At 41.0% G+C, this 17,951-nt stretch overlaps 1 protein-coding gene and 2 long non-coding RNA genes across 3 annotated transcripts; all 3 read right to left on the bottom strand.

Annotated features, from left to right (window-relative positions):
• Positions 1–3,180: 3,180 nt before the first annotated feature.
• LOC110505149 (uncharacterized) lies at positions 3,181–3,558 on the bottom strand. Its single transcript, XR_002470696.3, has 2 exons — positions 3,455–3,558; positions 3,181–3,325 (listed from the first exon to the last, which is right to left on the bottom strand). It is a non-coding gene; the product is annotated as an uncharacterized LOC110505149 (long non-coding RNA).
• Positions 3,559–7,014: 3,456 nt separating this feature from the next.
• LOC110504164 (uncharacterized) lies at positions 7,015–9,278 on the bottom strand. The gene is made up of 3 exons (XR_016491711.1): positions 7,510–9,278; positions 7,210–7,393; positions 7,015–7,063 (listed from the first exon to the last, which is right to left on the bottom strand). It is a non-coding gene; the product is annotated as an uncharacterized LOC110504164 (long non-coding RNA).
• A 342-nt stretch (positions 9,279–9,620) lies between these two features.
• On the bottom strand, positions 9,621–17,744 carry LOC110505150 (transmembrane protein 33). The gene is made up of 8 exons (XM_021584161.3): positions 17,518–17,744; positions 16,734–16,805; positions 12,599–12,693; positions 11,979–12,166; positions 11,540–11,607; positions 11,171–11,304; positions 10,912–10,995; positions 9,621–10,780 (listed from the first exon to the last, which is right to left on the bottom strand). The coding sequence occupies exons 2-8, from the start codon at positions 16,782–16,784 to the stop codon at positions 10,651–10,653; spliced, it is 750 nt and encodes a 249-aa protein (XP_021439836.1). The 5' UTR covers positions 16,785–16,805; positions 17,518–17,744; the 3' UTR covers positions 9,621–10,650.
• Between the last annotated feature and the right edge of the window lie 207 nt (positions 17,745–17,951).

The following is a 17,951-nucleotide window of genomic DNA, read 5'->3' on the forward strand; positions in this document are numbered from 1 at the left end:
TGATTCTCTTGTTAACACAGGTGTGAGTGTTGACGAGGACAAGGCTGGAGATCACTATGTCATGCTAATTGAGTTTGAATAACAGACTGGAAGCTTCAAAAGGAGGGTGGTGCTTGGAATCATTGTTCTTCCTCTGTCAATCATGGTTAACTACAAGGAAACACGTGCCGTCATCATTGCTTTGCACAAAAAGAGCTTCACAGGCAAGGATATTGCTGCCAGTAAGATTGCACCTAAATCAACCATTTACACCCCCCTATCCACATCGATGGGACAGTAGTGGAGAGGGTAGTAAGTTGTAAGTTCCTCGGCGTACACATCACAGACAAACTGAATTGGTCTACCCACACAGACAGCATCGTGAAGAAGGCGCAGCAGCGCCTCTTCAACCTCAGGAGGCTGAAGAAATTTGGCTTGTCACCAAAAGCACTCACAAACTTCTACAGATGCACAATCGAGAGCATCCTGTCGGGCTGTATAACTGCCTGGTACGGCAACTGCTCCGCCCACAACCGTAAGGCTCTCCAGAGGGTAGTGAGGTCTGCACAACGCATCACCGGGGGCAAACTACCTGCCCTCCAGGACACCTACACCACCCGATGTCACAGGAAGGCCATAAAGATCATCAAGGACAACAACCACCTGAGCCACTGCCTGTTAACCCCGCTATCATCCAGAAGGCGAGGTCAGTACAGGTGCATCAAAGCTGGTACCGAGAGACTGAAAAACAGCTTCTATCTCAAGGCCATCAGACTGTTAAACAGCCACCACTAACATTGAGTGGCTGCTGCCAACACACTGACTCAACTCCAGCCACTTTAATAATGGGAATTGATGTAAAATATATCACTAGCCACTTTAAACAATGCTACTTAATATAATGTTTACATACCCTACATTATTCATCTCATATATATACGTATATACTGTACTCTATATCATCTACTGCATCTTTATGTAATACATGTATCACTAGCCACTTTAAACTATGCCACTTTGTTTACATACCCTACATTACTCATCTCATATGTATATACTGTACTCGATACCATCTACTGCATCTTGCCTATGCTGCTCTGTACCATCACTCATTCATATATTTTTAAGTACATATTCTTTATCCCTTTACACTTGTTGTGTATAAGGTAGTAGTTTTGGAATTGTTAGTTAGATTACTCGTTGGTTATTACTGCATTGTCGGAACTAGAAGCACAAGCATTTCGCTACACTCACATTAACATCTGCTAACCATGTGTATGTGACCATTAACATCTGCTAACCATGTGTATGTGACAAATAAATTTTATTTTATTTTTATTTTTATCAGATCATCATGAACTTCAAGGAGAGCGGTTCAATTATTGTGAAGAAGGCTTCAGGGTGCCCAAGAAAGTCCAGCAAGCGCCAGGACCGTCTCCTAAACTTGATTCAGCTGCCGGATCGGGGCACCACCAGTACAGAGCTTGCTCAGGAATGGCAGCAGGCAGGTGTGAGTGCATCTGCACGCACCGTGAGGCAAATACTTTTTTAGGATGGCCTGGTGTCAACAAGGGCAGCAAAGAAGCCACTTCTCTCCAGGAAAAACATCAGGGACAGACTGATATTCTGCAAAAGGTACAGGGATTGGACTGCTAAGGACTGGGGTAAAGTCATTTTCTCTGATGAATCCCCTTTCCGATTGTTTGGGGCATCCGGAAAAAAGCTTGTCCGGAGAAGACAAGGTGAGCGCTACCATCAGTCCTGTGTCATGCCAATAGTAAAGCATCCTGAGACTATTCATGTGTGGGGTTGCTTCTCAGCCAAGGGAGTGGGCTCACTCACAATTTTGCCTAAGAACACAGCCATGAATAAAGAATGGTACCAACACATCCTCCGAGTGCAACTTTTCCCAACCATCCAGGAACAGTTTGGTGACGAACAATAACATTTGTCTTTCTCAAAACTTTTGGCCACGACTGTAGATAGCTAGTTTATAAACAAAGCTAGTTAGCATTAAATGTCATGTATTATTGTCATAAATTATTTAGGCATGTATTATTTGTCAGCTAGCCACCTTGACACGTCATGTCACGACTCCCACCGAAGGTGGCTCCCCTGCCTGCTCGGGCGGTGCTCGGGGGTCGTCGTCGCTGGTCTACTAGCCGCCACCGATCCCTTTTTCCTTTTCTGTTTGTTTAGTCTTATTAGTTGCACCTGTTCCTTTTGTGTTTCTTGATTTTTGGTCTATTTAAGCCTGTTATGCCCGCCTAGGGTTGTGCGGGATTATTTTGTGTTCTCGTTCTCTGGATCGTTTGCCCTGTGTTTTGGGTTGGTCAGTGTGTATGCGCCCTGTGTTTGGCGTGACCGTTTTTACGGATAATTTAATTATTTACGAATCATTGAACCCTCTGCTCTCTGCGCCTGACTCCTACCTTCCACTCCTAGTCATCCATGACACGTCAAATAAGTTCAAATTTCTCCGCTTATGAAAAAAAAACTATTGTCGGAGCTGATGGAGGAATTTAGTAACGTACTGGAGGACAAAAAGACAGACAACGCGACTGTCAAAAAGAAGGAAGACACCTGGGCCATTTTATGTGACAGATTTAATTAATGGTTTGACGCGGATTAAAGAAAAGTGGGACCCAAATCAGATGAAAGTGCTCGAAAAACGTCAAAGTGAAAGCCAAAAAGGATGCAGCGGAGGAGAGGCGGGGGCTATTTCAGACCAGACGGGGGCCTCCATCCAAGGGAATTGATTCTCTCTCCCAGAAGATATGCGAGATGATTCCCCAGCAGTTTTCCCCTGTCCTTAACCCCTATGATGACGACGGACAACTCGAACCACCAATATTTAGTAAGTATAAATAACTGGTAAATATCAATGACTATAATGCACGTTAAAACAAATGATAATGCTACTTCACAATGTTACTGTTATCAGGCCCATTACAGCATGTCACATATCATCATTTGTACCAAGGCTGGGCATATAGGGCCCAATTCAATTGTTGTAGCTGACACACTGTGCCATGGAGAAACAGCAGTGCCTGGATTTTGCATGCCAGCAGCAAAAACACCAGACAGGCCAAACAAACAACTGTTCCTGAATTTGCAATAGCTCTTTTTGTAAATTCAGGACCTCAATCTGTAGTAGAATTCTCTCTCTCCAGCTACAAAACATCAATATGAGCTTGGTTCATGTCAGTTCTGTGTAAAGAATCTTTTTATTTATTTAAGGAATAATTTTTTAAAACAATTATTTATTAAAACAATGCTTTCCCAAGTGATTTGGTATCCTCCAGTCTTGTCTCCACTCTTGTGTTCTGGTACTTCCAGTTCCACCCTGTATGGTATTGAGAATAACAAAGTCTAAATTATACATTTGAATACAGATAGCCTAATTAGGAATTGTACGTGTTGATCAAAATATAATATTGCTTTTTACATGTTACCAATGTTACATTTGACACACCTTAGGCTGCCAAATGGTTCGCAATCAAGGTTCTCGCAGCATTCCTATTTGCATTGGCAGCATGTTGCACCTGGCCATCTTCATTCCTATAACGGTAGGTCCTCCTCAGCTTCCTCAGGTAGCTTGTCTCTTGCCTAAGTTATACAGAACCGCCACTGCAATGATGATTGTCAGTGTAGTGTCCATCTTCGTGCGGAGCCCCTCCTTTAGGCAGGGGAATATTTTTTCCCCCACACTTGCCAGGATATGAGTGTCACGACTTCCGCCAAAGTTGGTACCTCTCTTTGTTCGGGAGGCAGTCGTCGTCACCGGCTTTCTAGCTGCCACCGCTCTACGTTTCTTTTTCCATTTGTTTTGTTTTGATTGTACACACCTGGTTCCCATTACGTTATAATTTATTCCCTATTTAACCCTCTAGTTCCCATATGGTTTTGTGCGTGTATGTTTTTTGTTTAGTGTTCAAGACTTCTGTGAGCTGGTGTGTTTTCCCTGCGTGTTACGTTCTGACCTTAGTTCCTTTGTTTTAGTTTGGTCAGGGCGTGAGTTGGGTTGGGTAGTGTATGTATTTTTTTCTGTGTTGTGTTTATGTGTTTGGCCTGGTATGTTTCTCAATCAGTGGCAGGTGTCGTTCGTTGTCTCTGATTGAGAATCATACTTAGGTAGCCTTTTCCCACCTGTATTTTGTGGGTGATTATTTTCTATTTAGTTTTTTCTGCACCTTACAGGACTGTTTCGTTTTTTTAGTTTATTCACGTTGTTGTCTGTATGTCAGTGTACCACGTTGCACATTGGTCCGAAATGTCATACTCCTCGTCAGAGGAGGATGAAGAATTCCATTACACTGCGTTGACTTCGTTGACATATCCATTGTCACCTAGTAGGTGGCCTTCATATGCCCCCCTTTCCAGCATTGCACCCAGATGACTATTGTCAAAGACTTTGCTGTCATGGGTGGATCCTGGCCATCTAGCTACGATGTTGGTGAGCTGACCTTTGTCATCACAGACAGCCTGCACGTTGATGAAGCAGTAACCTTTCCAATTACGGAATAGTTCTCCATTCTCACCACCAGGGTTGGGAATAGGAACGTGTGTCCAGTCTATTGCTCCTAGTACACTTGGGAATCTACCTCTCCTGTAAAATCCAGCTGTTTCCTCCATAGGATTGAACATTATGTACTGATTCTTCAGACAGGCAATAGCACTGGACACTCGGACTACAATCCTGCAGACAGTTGACTTGTGGAGTCTAAAAATCTGGAAACATCCAGTTGCGTAGAACCGGACCAGCAGCTGAAGTAGTTGGGGTACAGCCACATTCCTATCACTCCCATGCTTAATGGTTGGTGCAAGCTTTCTTTACAGTTGCATTACAGAGTATTTGGAGAAGTGGTATCTTATCATTATCAAAAACTCAACAGGATTCAACCTGTCTCTAATTATTCTCTGAGGAACTCTGTCGTTTTGGTCTCTACATGGTAGATATGCTGCCATTTTACCAGTTAAACCACCAAGTGGTAGTTTTGAATTAACCTCCAATCTATGTTTGTATTGCTTATTTTTTAAATGATTGATTAACAGGATTAAAATTAACCTAGGTTTAAAGTGAAACTAGGTTAAACATTTGGTGCAACAAGATTAATAGATGAACCTTGATTTAACCCAGTTTAAGAGTTAATCCATGTTGGTGCAACCCACCCTAACATTTGTAATAAAGTAATGAAAACTAAAATACTATTATCTAGATTAAGTGTTCAACCCCCTGAGTCAAAACGTTAAAATCACTTTTGGCAGCTGTAAGTCTTTCTGGGTAAATATCTAAGAGTTTTGCATACCTGGATTGTACAATATTTGCACATTATTCTTTTTAAAATTCTTCAAGCTTTGTCAAGTTGGTAGGGGATCATTACTAGACAGCCATTTTCAAGTCTTGCCATTGTCACGAACCGGCTCAAAGTTCATAACAAAAGGGAGACAACGTGGAGACAAGGAATAACAAAATATATTTTTTAAATAAAGTAAACTAAGTACAATGTGTGTGTAATCAGTAGTGTAAGTGAGTGTTTTGCATGCATAAATGTGATAATGCGGGGTGTTGAAAGGTGCCAAAGCAAACAACCAAAAAGGCCACACCCCCAAAAAATCAATAAAGGTGCCTGCATGGAGAGAGTCTGCCCAATGAATGGGGAAGAGGTGCATTTATCCTGGGACACACCTGAGCCCAGGCGTGTCCCATTTCGCTGACGACCCTCCCAGCTCCGCCCACCGACATCCTATTAAGGAAAACGAGAGCAAAGAGAAAGGATTCGGCAGACAGAGTGGGAGGGTCATCACACCATACATTCTCAAGCCGATAAGTCAAAACTGTAACTCGGCCACTCAGCAACATTCTGTATGGCCTTGTGGCCTTGTGTTTTAGGTTATTGTCCTGCTGAAAGGTGAATTTGTCTCCCAGTGTCTGTTGCAAAGAGGACTAAACTAGCTTTTCCTCTTGGAGTTTTCCTGTGCTTAGCACTATTCCGTTTAATTTTATCCTAAAAAACTCCCTGGTCCTTGCCGATGACAAGCTTACCCATAACATCATGAAACCGCCACCATGCTTGAAAACATGACAAGTGGTACTCATTTATGTTGGATTTGCCCCAAACATAACACTTTGTATTTAAGACAAAGTTCATTTCTTTGACATGTTTTCTGCTGTTTTACTTTTATTTGCCTTATTGCAAACAGGATGCATGTTTTGGAATAGTTTTATTCTGTACAGGCTTCCTTCTTTTCACTGTGTCATTTAGGTTAGTATTGTGCAGTAACTAAAATGCTGTTGATGTATCCTCAGTTTTCAGTTATCGCAGCCATTAAACTCTGTAACTGTTTTAAAGTCACTTTTGGCTTCATGGTGAAATCCCTGAGCCGTTTCCTTCCTCTCCGGCATCTGAGTTATAGGAAGAACGCCTGTATCTCTATAAAGACTGGGTGTATTGATACGCCATCCAAAGTGTAATTAATAACTTCACCATGCCCAAAATATTCCATGTCTGCTTTTTAAATGTTTTACCAATCTACCAATAGCTGCCCTACTTTGCGAAGCAGTGGAAAACCTCCCTGGTCTTTGTGGTTGAATCTGTGTTTGAAATGCATTACTCGACTGAGGGACCTTACAGATAATTGTATGTGTGGGGTACAGAGATGAGGTAGTCATTCAAAAATCATGTTAAACACTATTATTGCACACAACGTGAGTCCATTTAACTTATTACGTGACTCGTTAAGCACATTTTTAATCATGAACTTATTTAGGCTTGCCATAACAAAGGGGTTGAATACTTATTGACTCAAGACATTTTAGCTTTTCATTTCTAGTCATTTCTAAAAACAGAATTCCCCTGTGACATAACGGGGTTTTGTGTGTAAGCCAGTGACAAAAAAATGTAATGAATTTTAAATTCGGGCTGTAACCAACAAAATGTGGAAAAAGTCAAGGGGTGTGAATACTTTCTGAATGCACTGTAAGTACAGGGATGTGTGAAATTGACATTTGAGTTCAGTATAAGAGTTTTGTACTTGCCTCCATCTCTATTGTACAGCTCCAAAACTGAGGGAGGACCAGGGACTTCAATATCATACAATAGCGCAGATCCAAATGGGCAAGAAAAAACAAACTCTTTGAAGTACTAATTTCCATTCACCCATTAGAAAACAAGCATTGGATTGTATGGAAATGGGATTAAATGATAGACCGTGTGGTAAAATCTTTACCTGCAACACTCTTGAGAACTGTCTTGACATGCCAACACATGGACAGTGGCCCAAGTTCTCAGCAGACAAACACACAATGTCATTGATTTTGTCTCCGGACAGGTAGTAGTCTTGGTCCTTGCATTCACAGTAGTGGTTGTAGATGTAACTCGCACATACAAAAAGGTCTGTGTCTGAAACATGCCTGCAAAACACATTGTAGGCATTAAAAAAACACCCACAGTTCCCCTTATTTATACGCCAATTTTTAAAAAATGCTCTAAATCTCTTTCACAATAAAAGGTAGCCTTATACTCTCACCATACTCTCAAGTCCCGTTCAAGTCACTGTTAACGAACATGTGTAGAGGGCCTGGAACCGAGGCAAGGTAACCTATGTCAAATCGAAAGTTAAAAAAAATGACATGGCATTAATGCTTTCTGTAAGGTTGGCCTCAAAGGACAAGAACTGTTTGCCTTTATTGGTGTATCCCTTCACCTCTGAGCCAGCACACACAAAGATCTTCTGTGGGGTTTCATATGAAGCCCCTGAGAAGTGGTTGTAATGCCTCTGTGCCAGTCTGGTTCTGCTTTAGCCAACAATGATGAATGAGTTGGCTAAAAACAGAATGGCGCCCAGGCTAGTTTTTCAATGAGGTTGAATATGTAAGACCCCATACCACAGCTTCTCCTTTTTTCATCCCAAAACAAGTTCTCACACCATCATGATCAGCAACCGGTAACACGCTAAATTAAATTTGTAACTGAATACTTGAGGCATTGTTCAGAGACAGATTTCAAAAGCATATTCCAAACCAACGACAAGTTATGTTTATGGGTCACCTCTAATAATGGTTTTCTGAGAAGTCACACCAAGCTGTGACGATGAATGTTACAGCCAGGGTAAATCAGCATCACAATTCATCGACAGTTACTAAAGACTAAATTGGCACAGTAAAAAAAATCTGTCCTTTTTCCACTCAGGCTACTATTTACCTAGCCATAACATTAGTGACGTGTTCAGGGCCTGGGATCAAAATGTTGGAAAAAAAAGCTATCCAGCCAAATGATCTAACGTTAGATGGTGTGATAACTTTGGGATCCCGAGTGGCGCAGCGGTCTAAGGCACTGCATTTCAGTGCAAGAGGCATCCAGGTTGTATCACATCCGGCCGTGAATGGGCGTACCATAAAGTGGCGCACAATTGGCCCAGCGTCGACCAAGTTTGGCCGTCATTGTAAATAAGAATGTGTTTTTAACTGACTTGCCTGGTTAAATGAAAAACGTAAAAATACTGTAGGCAACTCTGCAGATAATCAACTCGATTGAGGCTGATCTCCATGATGTTCTCTTGGCTTGGTGTGAAATTTAATTGATTAGCTACTGTAACTAGCTCAATTATCCAAAGAAGCTGGGTTTCTGTCCAGAAACGTTAAAAATATTTCCAACCGGGTTACATGCATCTAAATCAACGTTAGCTGGCTAGCTAACATCCGAAATTAGCAAAAAATATTGTCAGAATGGGATTATCAAAAACAGTACAACTCCGTGGGATTATTCTGTAGTAGGGATTTGCTGGCCTATGGTGCGTTCGTAAATTCACTCTGGTTATCTACTCCGATTTCAGAGCACTCTCATTTGAGTGTGCCAAAAGCGCAGAATCTACGAACGCTCAACACCCGAATGTGGCGGGTGTCAGTAAACGTTGGCAAAAAAACGTTATGAAATTGTTGCCAGCAACAGTTAGTGAGGTGTTCTATGTGTGACATGAAGTAGTTAGCCAACGTTAGCCAGTTAGCTTGGGTGCCGTTGTGAGGTCAGTATGCCCCATAGTCAGAACGCTCGGATCAACCCTACTTCTCAGCCAGAACGTCCAGTTTACGAACGGACAATCTGACAACGCTCTAAATTTACGAACACACCCCTAGTTGGCTAAATTAGCTCGTTTGCGTTACTCGAAATCCACGTGACACACACGGACTAGTATCATTAATATATTCCATATAGAGGACACATCGTTGTTCAAATTAGCTAGTTTATCGACGACATAACAAATTCACGTTGTCGAGCTAGCATCTGATTGAGCACACTGGATCCGTTACCATGGACAACGATGTCGTTTGAAGAAGCTTCAAGATCATTGGGTGATGGTGTCTGAGATTAAACCTAGATTCTGATTGGTTTAGCGTGGTCCACAGTGTCTTCCTCGATAGTAGCTACGTTAAAAAACGTCGTAATAATTCAATGCGGAAGCGTTCTAAAATAAACATTCATGGGACCAACGCCGTTGGCTCCCGGATAGCGCTGATCAAACACTGACAAAAACCAAGCAGACCTTAAAATCCCTGACGCTCCAAAAAGGAGTAGAAAATACGAATTGATACAAATCATGTTTATATTAGTCAATATTACAAATGTCATTCAACAAGGTCATTTCTTTAATATTTTATTGATTTAAAATGGATGAATTTATTCCAGATCTACACAAACGGTTTCTCTACAAGTAAATAATAAATACATTTAACATGGCAATGTGGGCATGCAGTGAACTGTAAAACTAGGGGTATTAGCCACGAATCAGTTGAATTGAAGACATTTTTAAATTAGAAAACCTATTCAAAATGCAACTATACACTTGCATTTGAAGCCAGCCTAGTCCTTCCCATTTACTGCATACCATGTGCAGACTGAGGAACTGCTGGTATAGTGAAACTGTTTCATTTTTTAGCATAAATCCTTTGACTGCATGTCCTTGTACCATTCAAGTCTTCAGAAGTACAGCAGGTATTCCCCTTTCTCTTATTTCCAAGTAGTGAGTTACATGGCATAGATCACATTTGAATTTCAAAGAGAAAAATTTATGTTAAGACAATCATAACAACCGATGCTTTCCACGTAAGAAAAAATAAATGTATAAAATGGAATTGGTGGATGTAGAAATCGCAGAGCAACTGACATCTCGTTGCCTTTGAAAAACAATATGATTAATAAAAAAAGAATTACAACTATGAATATTAGTACAACTTAAATTAAATATCTAATCTCAGAAGTTAATATTTTTTTGCAAGAGAAGAACAAGTATTTTCCATAAATAAATAAATCATACAGGACAGACCAAAGACAATTACCATCATAAGGTCAATCCTTAGAAGAAGTAGAACACATCAGATAGTCAGCTGGTGTTCTTCCCAAAGAGAGAGAAAGGGGGGTGGAGGAGGGTGAGTGAGTGTCCAGCTACTCCATAAAGCCATTTAAAAAACAAATATCGGGGGATTTTCAGTGCATCCCAGGCTGAGCCTAAGCCTCCGCTGTAGCAAATGAACAGAGCAGCAGGAACACAGACCTGACATGTAACATTCAAATGTATTTTACTCTGTTGTTGCTCGTCGGTCCCTTTCGAGTTGACATGTCGCCACACCCCTTACAGTACAAACTGTGGTTGTGGGGGGGACAGGAAGTGAGGTCACACTCCGGTGGGGGCCAGGCGACTCATAAAGGCGATACTGTTGAGGCACATCTTTCTGAAAAAGGCTGGGCAGGCGGGCTTCATGATGAAATGCTCCAGCAGAATCCGCAGCTCTGAGAATAGGGTGCTGGGAAGGGTGGACAGGGAGATTAAGGGAAATTATGGTTTGAGAAATGCAATTTGCCATATTTACTTATTGTCCAATTATCCAACATATTGAAATTACTACACCTACAGAAGTCAATTGAGGCTACTTACCGGCAATATGGGTTTCTCCTTGAGGTGTAGCGGAGAGTTAGAAACCTGTAGTAAATGAAAGGCTGCAGCAAGCTTCCCTGGCCACTGTTAACACAACAAAAACCATGAGTCAATCAAGTGACTGGGTGGGGGCAGATGGACGGACAATCAATGAATTCTTATCTCAGTGCATACTGGTATTGCAAGACAGACAAAAAAGGGAAAAAAGCTCTGATTTCAGTCTAAGGTACCATTAAAATGTGCAGAGAAATGTACATACCTGAATAGCATGAATACGGTGGCTGGCATGAGGAAGATCTCGTTGCAGGCGATGAACTTCAGGATGTTCTGCTGGTTGGCTGTGAGCTTGTTGAGGAAGTTCCTTACAAAGGGCAGGCTATTGGGGCCCATTGCCTACAAGGGGAATAATATACATCAGGATGACAAAATAATGATTAAACTAGCACTTAAAAGAGCACCTTACACACTACATGTTCCATGAATTTCCTAAATGAGAAATGCCTAATGAGCATAAAGGTCATTGTCACCATCCAAATCACAAAATACCCTTTTTCAAGTGCTGGCTATGCTTTACCCAACTGGCTTTACTAACATTTAAAATGTTTTGCAATCAAGAGAGGATACTTACATCAAGAACCTTCTTTGTGTAGGCAGTTGCATGAAGCAACGAGAAGAGGAAGACTGGGAATATGCTCACTGTAGACAGCAGTTAAAGGGCAAACAGCAGTTAAGATGAACAACGCAAAACAGACATTAAAGGGCAGCTTCAAAGTGTTTTCAAGCAACGCCTTCTTGTTAATAGGAAAAAAGGTTTAGTGGATTTGCATAACTGAAACAATGACCAAGCATTACAAAAACCTTCCTGCATTACCAAGTAGCATTTTCCCCAAACCAGTTTGTGGTGATATACCAAGCTCTAGCTTTATCTGAGACCCTTATGACAGAACCACCAAGGCATGGTTACATTAGCCTGACATGACAATGACCATGGGATTCAGCTATGCAACACAAACGAGTCTGGGACCAGGCTATTGTCATAAAGCCTTTACGTATGGTTGAGAGGATACTTGTGATGGGGTTAGAGTTGACCAGGATGAGGGAGTACAGCAGGTAGTGACAACTGTCCTCTTGGAGTGCCTGGGCTAGAAAGGCCCTGCTGAGCTGGAAGTGGGGGAGCCTCTGGTGTAGTCGCAGAGCACTGGTGAGGGCGTTGGCCAGCAGCGCACGCTGGTAGAAATTGGCAGCCGCCTGGGGTCTGGAAAAAGTTGAAAAAAGTTTAAAACAAACAAATGCATTACTTTGAGGGAACTTAGACTAGTTAACTACATTTCAGTGTATCGAAAAGGTAAAACAATTTGGACGACAATATGCTACAAAATTGAATATGTGGTGGCATCACGTGACCATTCAAGACATTCATTTGATAATGACATCAGCATAACATTGTTAATTTTGCAGTTCTGCATTAGTTTTCTGTGTCAGCTATTGTTGCTAACATCCCAGGTGTTAACATTAACAATAACGCAAAACCCAAACTGCACACTACAATAGCTGGTTGATAAATTGAGTCAGGTTAGTTTACAACTGGGGTTGGACTGAAAACCTCCTGCAGGATGGTAACGCTCCAGGAAAAGGGTTGGAGAGCCCTGATATAGACAAAGTAAAACATCTGAGCATTGACCCTTACCCTAAGAGTGGTAGAATGAACATTACTGAGCAATAGATGGTGAAGAGCCGTGAGAGCCACATTGCCGTCTCTAGTTTGTTAGCCAACATGAATTGCTGTGAAAAAAATAGAGTACATTCAAGTTCATGAGGTTAGAAAAACTTAATATATTATAAAATCACCATCCAAAAGCCTACATTGTATCATTGAGCACTATCCAAATGATCTGCAATACACCAAAATGTGAGAACCCCAAAAAATATTTAAAAAAATAATGTCTACAAGGACGCAATTACCTTCACAATTGCATTGCACTACAAATTTGGGTCTGCACACTTCAGCATGTTTTTGTAATACAACTGCACAGGACAGCCAATTAGTAGGGATGCATGATATATCGGTGAACATATCGGAATCGACCGATATTAGCTAAAAATGCCATCATCGGTATCGGCCCGATGTCTAGTTGAACGCCGACGTGCATACCTATATGCACGTCACGTAAAATGTTGCAACACAGCATTCCTAACCTGGCCCACAGTGTCTGCTGTGTGGATCGAGCAGTCAAGTCGAGCAGTCATTTGAAAAAGTAAGAACAACATTTCAGCAAGACAACTCAAAGGCGAAATTAATTAACGCCAAGATTGCCCTTGACAATCAACCGTTCTCTGTTGTGAGTGATGTTGGCTTTCGCGACTGGTCGAGCACCGGTACACACTACCAAGTGCGTTTTTCAGATGTTACCCTACCGGAGTTGCACAGTAATAGCGGCAATGCTATTATCTTCCCGACACCATTTGGGTCTTTGCGTGTCAAAAAAGATACATGTCCAATAACACCATTTGACGCGTTAAATAAGCTTTTAATTTGAAATGTCAAATAACTTCTTGCTCCTACCTGAGACGCAGATGTCTCAACTAGACACCTGGAAATGCAAATGCTAAATGTACTCGTTAAAACTCAAACGTTCATTAAAACACACATGCAGGGTATTGAATTAAAGCTACACTCGTTGTGAATCTAGCCAACAAGTCAGATTTTTTAAATGCTTTTCGATTAAAATCGGTCCATATATACCCAAAATATCCATCTATGGAAACTGTGTGATTCAGAAAAAAACACAGTTTCAAAACGCAGCGTCATTTTTTAAAATAAAAAAAGTTGACGATAAACTTTCACAAAACACTTCGAAATACTTTTGTAATCCAACTTTAGGTATTAGTAAACGTTAATAATCTATCAAATTGAACACGGGGCGATGTGTGATGTGAATAGCTCCACGTCTTCAAATCATGTTTGGGAAATCTCTCTTCCAAGACGTCCTGTCGGAGACCGGATGGAATGGAATCTCTCTCCTTTGTTTGACCAAGAAATAACTTCCAGGAAATTGACAAGACTGGCAACATCGTGTGGAAGCTGTAGGAATTGCAATCTCGGCCCCATTTAATTTGGTGTCCCTTAAACAATGCATGGATATTTTTTTCAGTTTTCAGTGACCAGTTTTTCTTGCGCCTTTCGATGAAACACACGCTCTGTTATAGTCACAGCCGTGATTTAACCAGTTTTAGAAACTTCAGAGTGTTTTCTATCCACACATACTAATCATATGCATATACTATATTCCTGGCATGAGTAGCAGGACGCTGAAATGTTGCGCGATTTTTAACAGAATGTTCGAAAAAGGAGGGGGTAGACGGAAGAGGATAACACAGTTCTATAATAGAATGTTGTTTGTTCTGAATTTGCACGTGCAAGCCAAGCGCCACCACTACTATGAGTAGCACAGTCAAAGCTGTAAAAGAAAGTCTACAAACAAGCAAACACCGGCCACAATCTATGCGTTGGTAATAAAGCATTATTTGTTCAACCGCAACTTCTGGGGTACCTAGCTAGCACCAATACAACCAGCCTGAAAACAATGACCAGTAGAAACTGCAGTCATATTCATTATTCTTAGCAATGATTTAGGAATCCTTGTGAGTAAGTATTAGCTAGGTAGCCACTTGTTGTTCACCTATTGAAATTGAATTTCAGTTCATGAAAATAAATAGCTAGCCAGCTACTTAACCCTGTTTCCCAAAGCTAACATTATAAGCATCCAGCTAACTTCTGGCTAGGGAGGCTCGACCGGACCGGGTTGTGTGTTGTGAAGCTAGCTACAATAAGGATTTGGCACAAAAGTTTAATTTGCGGTTGGCCTTCAAAATAAAAGTACCTATTTGAAAGTGATGCAGCAGGTCACAATTGGTGGAATCATGCCATATTTAAACTATATAATGTCAAACAAGGTTGGAATGTGAAGCAATGTAATGTCAGTCTACTCTGTGACACCCACAGAACACAACTGAAGAGTTTACGCAAAGATTCGTGTTTTAGCGCTTACCGCGGGACTGGGACTGTGTGAAATCCCCTCCCCAGTAAGCCTATTGTGTGTATTGACATTCATATTGCACTGTACAGCTTTACCTAAGGATAGGGGATCAATGAAATGGGCTATCAGTCTACTCAATACCCAATATATTTTTCCCCCCCCCCAACATCCTCCTCAGAGTTCAGACTCCAAAACATCTATGCAGTATTTTTTTCCCCTCATCAACAGTGTTCAATAGACATAGGTTGTCAATAAATGTGGCTCAATTCACAGTTGTTTCAGACTCCCACAATAAGAGCTACGGTGCTAATGTTCTCTGGGTGTCACAGAGTAGACTGGTACCCCATGTCATTGATCCACAGGTACAGTGAACTAAGTATGCCCCCAATGCAATTCTTATGTATAATACATCCAGTGTGATTTCAACAGACTGGTCAAATTAACAAATTATTGTATTTTGCAGATTTTATATAACATTCCAACCTCGTTTAGCATGATCTGTTCAATTATGGCATAATTCTACTATTTGTATTCATTTGCATCATTGTCAATTACATACTTTTGTTTTGAAGGCTAACAGCAAGGTCCACTATTGTGGCTAATCCTTATTGTGGCTAGCTTCACATATGAGTCCGACAACCATTAATCAAATAAGAACTGTCTTATAAATTAGGGTTATTTTAGATAATGACACCAAGCTATATAGTTAGCTAGCTAACTATATAGCTACTAAAACAGATGTCATTGTGCTATGTTTTTGGGGAAGAACATAATTTGCATCCATGAGATAGCTTGATTGTTTTTTATTAATGACCAGTACTGTAGGTGCGCGAGACAACTTTACCAGCATTATAGCATACGTATCAATGAATCATGGTGACATATGAAATACAAGTGACAGTGTAATAAATGTGTAATAACTATGTTAAAAAAATCATGAATGCGTTAAATTATTACGTGACATGTAGTCATATTCAGGTCCTGATTAGTCAACAAGCTTTTTTGTCAAGTAGTGTTATTTGACATATCTTTTTTGACACGCAAAGACCCAACCGGCATTCCATAGAAATTCTGGTTAAGAATGAAACAAACAAATAAACAACGAAACAGCACGGCAAGTAAGTGAAAGAAATCGTTTTTTAATTGTGTTTTACTGGTAATGGGGACATGTGTAAATGCCAAAAAATAAAAAACGTTTTGGTCAGTGTGGAGTGTGTAACCTTCATCTAACTAGGCAAGTCAGTTAAGAACAAATTCTTATTTACAATGACGGCCTATCCCGACCAAACTCGGACGACACTGGGCCAATTGTGTACCGCCCTATGGGACTCCCAATCACGGCCGGATGTGATACAGCCTGGATTCAAACCAGGGACTGTAGTGACGCCTCTTGCACGGAGATGCAATGCCTTAGACCGTTGCGTCCGTGTGCATTTTAACTGTACTAGAACGCTTAAAGGCTGCAATTAAAAAAACATATTGGTATTGTTTTCTTTGGCAAGGAAAATATCAGATATCGGCCAAAAATGTAATATCGGTGCATCACTATCAATTAGTGTAGATAAGTGTCCTTGCGTTGAGTACTTGCACAATGTATAAAATAGGCTTTAAGCTGGGTTTATACTCAACCAAACATCCGTAACAAAACATCACTGGAGAGTGCGTAAAATTACAACATGCAGCCAAATGTGTGGTGAAGTCACAGTGCTCCTACACTAGAGTATACATCCTGCCTAAGAAGTACAATCTATGATCTCGATGAAGTAGAAGTGCATGATTACTCACCACTGGCCCTAATTGAGGGGGAGGGGCACTTGTTTGCTCTGTGTCAGCCATCTTTTTGACTCTCGTTTACCCCTGAAGAGAGAAGGAAACAAAGACGCCGTTTAATGAATAACTTCCAGCACCCTGACATAGAAAGCCCACTTGACTCTGAAGAAATGTCAAGAATGAAAACGCTGATCAGTTTAAACACACGTCCATGAGTTGCTTTTGCATATGCCGAGTACGGACGTTAACATTTTAGCTGGTTGCTTTTGACGTTAACCGATTCAAGTTAACGTTACCCAACATACTCATCCAGCCAACGTTAAATGACTGTCAGTTCGGGCATCAATATCTTTGGTTTAGCTGGAGCAATGTCAGAACATAGAAAAAGTCGCTGTTCAACTAGCTTAGCTAGCTAACTTAGACAGCAATTATTAGCCACACCAAAGTGAGACAGATCAGGAAGTGATAACTAGCCAACTATAGTACTTAACAAGCAAATGTGTTGGCTTTAATAGAATGAGTTAATTGAGAGAACGTTATCAAACTGGCTAATCCCGGTAAATAAGTGAGCAAGCCTAATGTAAGCTAGCTAACGCATGACCGCCTTCACACTCTAGAATGTTCGGACGCTTGTTGGCTAGTGCTAGTATCGTTAGCTAGCTCAATTCTGGCTAGACTAGCTACCAAGCATGTAATGTACCGTAAACTATCTTAAATATTCTCTGCGTGGACCGTCTGGCTTCCATGTGGCTAACACGAACAATTCGGGTTAGGCTATATTTTCTTTTCTGAAAATTACCTGAAACTGTCGAGATCAACGTCAGATGTGCCGTTTCATCAATGACTCTGTTATTTTGTTGGCTAATTTTGCTAAATACTCAGCGATATTTTTATTCGGTGGGGTTTTTGTCGGCGGTTGGCAGCCAACGTTATGGTGCATTACCACCACCTACCGTACTGGAGTATGGACCAGAGACGGGGAGAAACTAAATCCCACCTGCCAGACCCGTTTCCTTTAAAAAAGGTATCAAAATATTTGAGAATATTGTATCTAATGACGTTCTACTCAGTGTACTCTTTAAACTAATTTCCTATATCCACTTCTCCCTCATACTGGATCTCAGCCTTTCTATTTCCCTCTCATACTGTCCACACAGTATCATTACATGCCCTATTGTTTATATTTCCTGTAAATAGTCACACTTTCCAATTGGATGCTTTCCTATCACATTT

Source organism: Oncorhynchus mykiss, chromosome 25, assembly GCF_057628025.1.
Source record: "Oncorhynchus mykiss isolate SJ-2025 chromosome 25, ASM5762802v1, whole genome shotgun sequence".
Taxonomy (NCBI): Eukaryota; Metazoa; Chordata; class Actinopteri; order Salmoniformes; family Salmonidae; genus Oncorhynchus; species Oncorhynchus mykiss.

Coding starts and splice junctions, on each gene's coding strand:
- LOC110505150 (XM_021584161.3), bottom strand. CDS start 16,784: ATGGCTGACACAGAGCAAACAAGTGCCCCTCCCCCTCAATTAGGGCCA. Junction 11,608..11,978: donor CAACTCTAACCCCATCACAA/GTATCCTCTCAA, acceptor TGCTGTCTACAG/TGAGCATATTCCCAGTCTTC. Junction 10,781..10,911: donor AGGAGAAACCCATATTGCCG/GTAAGTAGCCTC, acceptor CACCCTTCCCAG/CACCCTATTCTCAGAGCTGC.